At 40.7% G+C, this 9,841-nt stretch overlaps 1 protein-coding gene across 1 annotated transcript in view; it reads right to left on the reverse strand.

Annotated features, from left to right (window-relative positions):
- The window catches only part of CCDC34 (coiled-coil domain containing 34), a 47,335-nt gene extending 43,266 nt beyond the window's left edge, over positions 1 to 4,069 (reverse strand). Inside the window, exons 1-2 of the mRNA XM_029583084.1 lie at positions 3,896 to 4,069; positions 2,333 to 2,592 (exon numbers count right to left, since the gene is read on the reverse strand). Coding sequence (XP_029438944.1) covers positions 2,333 to 2,592; positions 3,896 to 4,069 — 434 coding nt within the window. The remainder of the gene's footprint in view (positions 1 to 2,332; positions 2,593 to 3,895) is intronic.
- Between the last annotated feature and the right edge of the window lie 5,772 nt (positions 4,070 to 9,841).

The raw sequence follows: 9,841 nt of genomic DNA on the forward strand, positions 1-9,841 counted from the left end.
CTCAAATGTACACAATACAAGAAAACCATGATATATCTGCTGTTTCTCAGTCAGTTCTCCATAATAAACAAAGAATAGCAGATTGCCCAGGCAAGAAGATAAAATCCACTGTTTCAACAAACAACTAGAGCTAAAAAGGCAGGCTGATGACCCCATTCTAGCTGGGAGAATAATACATCCAAAATAGCATTTTCTTTTCAGGTAAGGTAGCCTCAGCATATAAATTAAAATAAGAGAAAAATCCAACCTCTTATAATCCCATAGTTCTAAACATTCAGCAGAGATCACATCATCACATTTCCAATATCATTTTGAGATAAACTGGAAACAAAATCAATGTTATTTAAACACCATTATCACTAACTAGAGGGAGTGAATCATATTCCAATTAGGTCAGAAATCGATTTGCATTTCTCTGGCAATAATTTTCACAATTGTTCTCTATTACGTGATGTGTTTTGAGTTGTATTTTACCATCTTCCAAGTGCATTATGCTCTTTTTTGTTGCATGATTCTCAATTAGAATTTTGTACTGCTTTGGACTTGTGCCAGTGGATCAGCATTTAATCTTTGCTTATGAAACTATTGATATTGACCTGGATAACCTTATTCATATTATTTTAGGTCAGCACATCACAGTATCCAAAAATCTTTATGAAATGAAAGTGATAACATAAGAAATATAAGCAGGGATTGAAAAAGACACTTGCCTGCTCGCCTCAGGCACCTTGACTGTCAGCAATAAATGCCAGTTTGTGTACTGACTACAAAGAACATTTTCTTAAATTTGTTTTAAATTTGATACTAGTTAGGGTAATGGAGTGTCTTCTAGTCCTAGTACTATTTTGAAGGGTAAATAATAGTTCCCTATTAAACTGTTCCAAATACTCATGATTTTATAAACCTCTATTATATCCCCTCTCAGTTGCCTCTTCTCCAAGCTGTTTTCTTCATATGGGAATGGCTCCCTCCCCTTTAGCATTTTTTGTTGCCTCTCGTTTTACCTTTTCTAGTTTTACTATATCCTTTTTGAAATGTGGCAACCAGAATTGCACACAATATTCAAGATGTGGTCATACCATAGATCTATACAGGAGGCATTATGATATTCTCATTTTAATTCTCTATTCCTTTACAAATAATGTCTAATATTTTATTCACTTTTTTTGCCATTACTGCATCCTAAACTGAGAATTTCAATGTGCTGTCCACAATGTCTCCATGGTCCTTTTCCTGGGAGGCAATACCTAATGTCAAAACCCAGCATTGTGTAATTAGTTAAGATTTTTTTTCCTCATGTGAATTACTTTCCACTTGTGCACATTAAATTTAATTTACCATTCAGATGTCCAGTTCCCCAGTCTTGCAAAATACTCCTATAATTTCTCACAGTATGCTTGTGTTTTAACTACTTTGAATAATTTTATGTCACCTGAAAATATGATCATCTCATAAATTACTCTTTTTCCAGATTGTTAATGAATAAGTTAAACACCGAGTACAAATCCCTGAGGCACTCCATTATTCACCTCTCTCCAATTGGAAAACTGACCATTATTCTTTGTTTCCTATCGTTTAACCAATCACCAGTCCAAAACAGACCATCACCTCCTGAGTGAGGTGTGGGTGGAACACCTCAAAATGGTCCTGAGGGAGGAATAAGTGAGCATCAGGGGATGCTTAGGTGGATGTTTGGAAGGAGAGGGATCCCATGAAAGGGTTCATAAAGAGTGCCATTTGTCTGTAAACTATTAAACAATGAAGAAAAAAAGAAAATACAGAACCACTCAAAATATCTGTAGGATTTGTGGCATGAGAAAGTAAAAAAAAAAAAAAAAAAATTGAAAGGGAAGGGAGGGCGAGCCAATGTTTCAGTCCCTTGAAATAATGACTTGTACATATGATAAGCATGTAGACTGAATAACATGTTTGTGAAACTGAAAAAAGCAAATTGCATCTGTACTTCTGATTTTTTCTCATCCAAAAGAAAATTAATGTATCCCAACCTCAAAACCATTTCCTTTGTTATTTCATTCCCAATTTTTGAAAGAAATATCACCAGTGTTACTCACTATACTGTTTTTGACACCAAATGGAATTAGTCAGATGGCATCTTCTTTTATGGACAGTTATTTTTAAGGTGGCCATTTGTCACTGGAAATATGCAGGGCTCGATTCCTAGATTTTGGGAAGTTTTACACTATACTACTATTAATCATAGTAATGCCATGTAGTTCTCAACAATACAAAAAAAAACATTACTTGATTAATCCACTTCCACAAGGACAGTAATCTACTTATCTTAATGTGAAGGTTAAATCAATAAATTTACCCAATTCCCTTATTTGCTTTATGACTGGACTCTTTTATTGAAGCTTCTTTCCCTTCTCCAATATCATTTTCAAAGCTGTCATGGTAGATGGGAGAAACCAGGGAACTAGTCGAATCTCCAGAGGAGCTCACATGATAGATCTTAGACCATAGGCCTTTTTCTTTCTCAGCAATTTGTTTTCGTGGGGTTGAATGAGATCTACTGATTCCTGAAGAACGATCTTTGCTTTGAGCATCAGGCATTCCACCTCCAACTGAAAACTTAAAAAGGATAGATATATTTGAAGTTTAGTAGAACAGCAGTAAAATATAAGTCAAATGTGTTGCTCAATCATTCCCCCCACCTCATGTCCATCTGATTCCAAAATCCTTAGTTCAGAATTTGAAAGCTACATTTTTAAAATAGTTCTTGCTTCTTCTACCACAGAAAGCTTATGCCAGCCCTCAAGTTCCTTGGAAAAACCTCTGTACTCATTCCCGCTCTTATTTGCTGATTTGTACCTATTGTAAACCATTGTGATCTTTACTTGAAGGACGGTATACAAAATGTCTAAATAAATAAATACATACCACTATTTTGAGTTTTCCTCAATAGCTACACACCTAACGTTGTATGGGTTGGTTTTTACCCATTTAATTCTACATGGCTGTATTGCTATATTGGTGTCTGCTACTCCAAATTACTTTACAATGATTCACAGAAAGGTTCTCCTTCTCTCGAATAGAAAATTTATTTACATTACAATTGTTTGACAAGGCCAACCTGTAACTATGAGTGTAATCATTAAAAGACTTGTACCAACAATCACTTTCAGTCCCAAAAAAGCAAAACAAGCTTTCCCATACTGATGACAGCGAGCATGCAGGATCATATACAAGCCAAGGCAGGAAAACAAACGTCATCAAGTTATACAATAGTTTAGTCCACAGGCCAATACAATAGTTTTGCGTTAATGACTTTATGAAAATTTAATTTGCTCTTCATCATTTCAACAATCACATTAGTATCATCAGAATGTAAGGAAACCTCGCTCAGAAACGTGCTCCAGATAAAACACACCGCACTAACAGAATCGTGCATAAAACCTAAATCAAAGGGAAACAAAAACACGCGTCCCTGCTTAAATCCTTGAACGCTCTCCTGTTACCCGAAGCATTGAGCCTATTCAAGAGGCTTCCCCACCACATGAAAAAAAAAAAAAATAAAAATAAAAAATGGCCGCACAAAGAAAGCTCCCATCGGCCACCGCGCCCTCCGCCAATCACCGCGCGCGTTTTTCGACGCAGCATAATAATGAAGGGCGGGGATAACAATAACAACAACAACCAAGAAAAAGTCGTTGCGAGCCGTCGCCATGGCGACGCGACGCTCGAGAGCTCGCCGCTGCACGGCCCGGCAAGGCGGGAAGGCTGAGGGGCGGCTGGGTGCCGGATTCTCCTCAGTATAAGCCCCCGGCCGGAGCTTAGCGCTGAAGTTGCTGTATCAGCAGGCCCGGCCCGTGGGCGCCTAGTGGCTTTTCACGAAGAAGCGATTTTCGTCTTTGGGCCGTTTTGCTGCCTTTACCATGAGTGCGGGCAGTGAGGGGCTTGATACGGAGGCCTGGGTTTCCTGGTGATCTAGGCTTGGCTGGATGCCATCCGCCTGCTGCTCCGTGGGCTGAGGCGGCGGCGTGGGCGCCGGAGAGTGGCAGTCCGCATCCCTCGCGCCCTCCTCGCCCTCTTGGCTCCAGGGTCTCATGCCGAACTGGTGCTGCTGTTGCCCTGAGCAGGGCCGGCCTTGGACACACTGGGCCTCGGCGCTCTGCCAGGGGCCCTGATGCGGTGCCTCAGTGACATCACTCAGCTTTGGCGCAGCGGCGGCCCTAAGCGATGGCCTCACTTGTCCCCCCCTTCCTCTACCCCCTAAAAGCAGCCATGGCTCATAATATCTGAGGAAAGAGGGAGCAGAGCTCTGGCCACGTTCAGCGGGAAGAAGAAGGCGTGCGAAGCTAGACAGAAAGAAATGGAGGCAGAAAGAGGGAGACAGACAGACGGAGAGATTAGCAAACAGCCACCTCAGCCCCTCTCCCCCAGACAATGCTACGAGGAATGGAGGTCTCTACGCTGCAAGCTCCCACAGTCTGCACGCCTGGGCTTTGTTAAATACACTCCATGGTTATTCTGCTTGCAAACCATAGCATATACGATCCTTGGCCGCTCCTCCATGGAGCAGCTGCTTTACTAAGCCATAAAAAAACAAAACAAGAAATGTAGAATTGGACCAGTAGAGGAGTTGGGGGGAGCAAGGTGGGGGTGGTGGTAAAACTGATACTCACGAAGATAAGACCATAGCAGAAAAACTAAATTCTTTTGTTGAATCTTTACTGTGGAAGATGGTGGGAGGCCCACCCACACTTGAACACTAAAACAAAGCAGTGCACTGGCTCTTGCAGGAGGGCTAGAACAGTGCCCACCCCCCACAAAAGAGGGGCAGGACAGGACACAGTTCATCCTATCCTACCAGCAGCTAAAAAAGAAGAGGCCCAGCGCCACCCGTGCACTCAAGCCCAGCTGCTCAGCCCCCTTCCCCCCCACAGATTCCAGGACACTGAGAGCATGTATCTGAGAAAGAAGAGACCCAACAGTGCATGGGTGCCCTCCATCCTGCTGGCCCACAAAGAAGCACAACAGCCCACCTCCGCACCCCATCCCATTAGGAGCGTGAGTAAGGAGGATATCATCTTATGACTCCACCCCCTGTAGATTCCAGGAAAAGAGTGAGAGCCTGGGTGTACAAGAAAGAGCATTGGTGGACATGTGAAAGCATGTGTGTTATGAGAGAAAGCAGGAGGGAGCATATCTATGAGCAAGAGCATGAATATGAGAAAGGGCGTGTGAGTGTGTGAAAGCATGTATAAGAGGGATGTGTGTATGTGAGAACATGTATTTGAGAGTAAGGGGGGGGGAGAGAGCCTGTATGGGTAAATGAGAACACCTTTGGGAGTGAAAGCCTGTATGTGAGAGAGATATGAGAGCATCTGCATAAGAGAGGGAGATTGAATGAGTGTGAATGTGAACGTGTGTGTGTGTGTGTGTGTGTGTGTGTTATAGAATGTGTGTATAAGAGAGATGATGACTGGAAATCAAAAGCAGAGGATTTTTCATTATTAGTTTGAATTATTGTTTGTGGGTGCTGTTTATAAATATTTTGTTAGCACCTGCTAAATTTTAAAAACATTGAGATGTTTTAATCATCAGCTGCTTTGAAATAAAAAGAATAAGTATTTGCATGTTTTTACAGTGGTTTTATATTTGATGGAAGTTGATGTCTGAGGAAAGGGATGTTTCTATTATTCCCTTGTTGCATTCCATACAGACTGGCTTCTTGAGATTTCCAGTTCACTTTTTGTCTGCAAGGTTGTATTTATGGTCTCTATTCTGGATTTGGGCAGGCTCTCTCTATGGTCAGCATCTAACTTAGGTGATGGAGTCTGCTACCATGTAGTGTCTATAAAGGGATCTTGTTCTGGTTTCTGAATCAGAGGTGGATTAGTGTTTTAGGGCCTGTTGCAAGGTTGGCAGTAGTGTCTTTTCAGAGTTAGGGTTGTTACTGTCTCAAACATCCCTCCATCCCCTTCCTGAATCAGTCTCATTTTCTCTCTGGCTCTGCTCCACAGTCTGTCCCCTCTCTCCTTCCACTGGTCCAGCTTATTCACTCTGCACCAGGCCAGGGGGGTGAGTCAGGTCTACCCATCACTCATCTCTCTCCCCTCCAGCATTGTCAGTTTCTTTTCTTGTACCAGTTCAAACCCAAGCAGTCTCTTCCTCCCTCCACTACTCCATCCTCACCCATCTCTCTGCCCCTCGCTCCACTTCCTCCAGAGCCAGCTAGATAGCTGCCTATAGTAACACTATATAAGTTAATGAAGCTTAGTACCTTCTTGCACATATACTGCTTTGGTTTACCCTTATAAGTATTCAGCTTATTTCAGTCAGCATTTAATATGTTTTATTATGAATAAGTATGATGTACATAATATAATTATATCTTTATATTAACTTAACTTTTCTATATAAGGCATATAACTACAAGTACAAATTAAAGATAAGTAGGGAGGGGGGGGGGGGGGGGGCAACATTTTGAAGGTTGAAAAGGGGCTCCTGCTCCTAAAAAGGATGAAGCACGGGGCTAAAGGAAACAAACTAAATAATAGCAAACTGCCAGGAGCTGATAGCATTCAAGGCTAGGGTTCTACAGGACCTAAAGTATGAAATTTCAGACTTACTGCTGCTAATCTTTACCTTATCTTTCACCTATGGCTTTTTAGTGAGGATTGGAAGATAGCCATTTTTGAAAATGAGCTGTAACAGTAACAAGTACAGTGCCACAAGTCTGAAAGCTGTGCCAGTAAAATGGAAATTGTTCAGAACAAAAATTACTACACCCATGGATAAAAATGGTTAATAGGAAACAACTAGTATGGATGCATTGAAGGTGCAAATAAAGATACTGAACTAGTCATTATAGTGTATTTGAATTTTCAAAAGGCACTTACTAAAATGCCTCATGAAAGACTCCTCAAGAAATTAAGTAGCATAGGCTAGAAAGTGAACTTAGTGGGGAATGACAACTACTTTACCTCTTTTCATTAGGGTAATTAACCAGTTAGTGCTACTGTAGTTAAATAACACAGTGGTTGAAGGACCAATGTTAGTTAATAAGTTAACTATCTAGAAAAGGAAGCAGTGAGTGAACAGATCAAATCTGCACCCAACACTATTCATAATACTTAAAACACAAGTAGATTGTGAGGTACTGCAGAAGAACCCTGCCAGATTATAGAGCTGGACAGCTAAATGACAGGTGAAGTTTAATATGGGCAGGTGCAAGAGGATGCATGTAGGGAAAACCAAACAAACTTAGAGGTACACAAGGCCAGGTTCTGTAGTAGGAGTCAGCACTCAGGTGTTAGAGAGAAAAAAAAGCCATTCAAGCTGCCTTTTATTTTCTTTGGACTGTTTATTTTTGTATGGAAGTCATTATTCATTTCATACACTTTTCAGCAGTTTTTCCCCCTTTGGCTTTTATATATTTCAGATCTTTTTCTACATTGTAACATCTGTTCTTTGAGTGCCCATTTTTTTTGTGGATCTATTAATGCATTTATTTTTTGGATATTTTTTATATTGAGTATGGGTGAAGACAATGTGGATATATGGGGCCTTTATTATTTTGATTTTTTTTATGAATTATAGGATGGGTAGACTGATCATAAAAATCAGAAAATGATTTTTCTATAATTACAATTTTGTAGAGATTTAAACATTTACATTTATCTTTTTTCCTCTGGTATTATTTTGGAGTAAGATACATTTATAGATCCTTTTTTTTTTGTTTATGTTAATGTGTTTCATTTGAAGATGCAGCTTTAGGAGCATGTTGCTTCAATACATCCTCTTAACCCTGAGCTTTTGTGGGGAGGGGGGGCAGTGCGGGATGTCATGCTTCCATTTTTTGTGAGAGGGGTGTGCGTGTGTGAGGAGGCTATAGAAGTGATATGTTGACATCCTCAGCCTCATGGACAATAGCTATGAAAAAGTAAATAGAATGGTAGGAATTATCTGGAAAGGAGATTAAAACAAAGTATCTAAATACTTCATCGATCTATGGTGCAACCACACCTCTAATCTTTGGTGCAGTACTGCTTGCTTAAGCTTGAGAAACTAGGAAAGAAAGAAAAAGGCTACAAAAATTAAGGGAATGGAACAGCTTCCATGGGAAGAAAGGTTAGGGCTTTTCCTCTTGGTGAACAAACAAGAGGACATGATAGAAAAATCAAACAGTTAAAACAGACAAACAGAATAGTTATTTACCCTTTTAGATAGTATGAGGACTAGAGGCCACACGCTAAACTAGCAAGTAGCAGATTTTAAATCAAATTGGAGAACGTTATCGTTTAACACACAAGCTATGGAATTTGAGGATATAGTCAAGGCTTCAACAAACCTAGCTAGATTTAAAAAATTTGGATAAGTTCCTGGAGGAAAAGTCCATAAACAATTATTAGCCTGCTAGACTTGAGGAAAACCATTTATCCCAAAGTGAGCAAGAAGAAATGGATCTGCCTGCTACTCTGATTGGCTACTAGCAGAGAGAGGATGCTGTGGTTGGACCTTTGCTCTGACCCAGCATGTTCTCTTATGCACATTGACCTAACCTTTCATTTCTTCCTCAGCTGGCACCTGCTTTCTGATTGACAAGGTGTATTCTCTTCCTGTAGCTGCAGGTGGACTGGTACTTTGGCATGGGGGGGGGGGGGGGGGGAGGGCAGGAGAACAATTACACCAGGACCAGTAGAGGCCCTCCAGGGCCTGCTTGCGACAGGAAGAGCATCATTATCAAGCTCCCATCCCTGCTGCTTCCTTTTTGTCTGGTGCAGGCAGCAGATGGGATGCATTGAGAAAGATCTGCTCAGTTGCTGCTGCCCCACTTCTGCAGCTGACAGAGGTCTGTGAGCAGAATGAGTTAATCAGATGCTGTAAGTGGGAGGAGCCTCTTTGGCAAGGCTTCTCCCCCATTTACAGATGGAGAAGAGGAGGAGCTGTGGTGAGTCAGCAGAAGAGCAGGGTAAAAGTACATGGGTGGAAGATGAAAGCAGTGGGTGTTTGGGGGTGGCATTGAGAGCAGTAGGTAGGTAGATAGAGGAGGGAGGATTCCAGCAGCAGAAAAGTGCAGCCAGAGTTGGGGCTAGAGTGGAGAGAAATGAGAACATTAGGCAGGGATGGGGAGGGTAGCAAAGACTTGAGAGTAATGGGAAGGGGAATGTAGGTGTGTTGGGGTCCCATTCAGCTGCATCATCTTACTTTAATTAAGGCCTGTGCCTTTTTCTTCCAATTTAGGATCTAGAGCTTTGTACATCCCTCATTAAAATTCAGAATTTTGAGATGTTTTCTTGATCTATTCAATTGGAAAGTTTCTTACAGAATAGAGTTAGTCCAATGGGTATAGGAAATACTGGTTCAGAAGCTGGTGGAAGTCCTAACAATTTGTGGTTACATTCTTACCATGATGTAGTTTTAAGTTTGATTCATTGTTTTTCTGTGTGTTTCTTTTGTAATTACTCATGCATATATCATGGTTCTTGCATCAATATTCTCTTGCTTTGTACAATTCTAGAAAATAAAAAAATATTTAAAAAAAAACACTGATGGATCCTGTTGAACAGAATTCTATGACCTATGTTGGTAGGGGAGGAAACACCTAGTAGTCAGCAATATTAAATAAGCAGAATAATTAAAAAAAAAAAGTGTCAACCTTCAAGACTACATAGTTCTTTTCTTTTAACTTGAACTTCTGTTCTAGCCTATGCTAGAGCTCAAATTAGGTTGCTTTTGTCTTATTCAAAGCACAATTCCCTATTGTATACCTAGGTAAGGACAATCTTTACTAATAAAGACCTTTAACACACTATAAATTAGGTCTTCTTGTTTGGTTCTAATGGAAAAACTGAAACTGCCACTTCACTGCAAA

This window comes from Rhinatrema bivittatum, chromosome 17 (assembly GCF_901001135.1).
Source record: "Rhinatrema bivittatum chromosome 17, aRhiBiv1.1, whole genome shotgun sequence".
In the NCBI taxonomy this organism is placed as follows: domain Eukaryota; kingdom Metazoa; phylum Chordata; class Amphibia; order Gymnophiona; family Rhinatrematidae; genus Rhinatrema; species Rhinatrema bivittatum.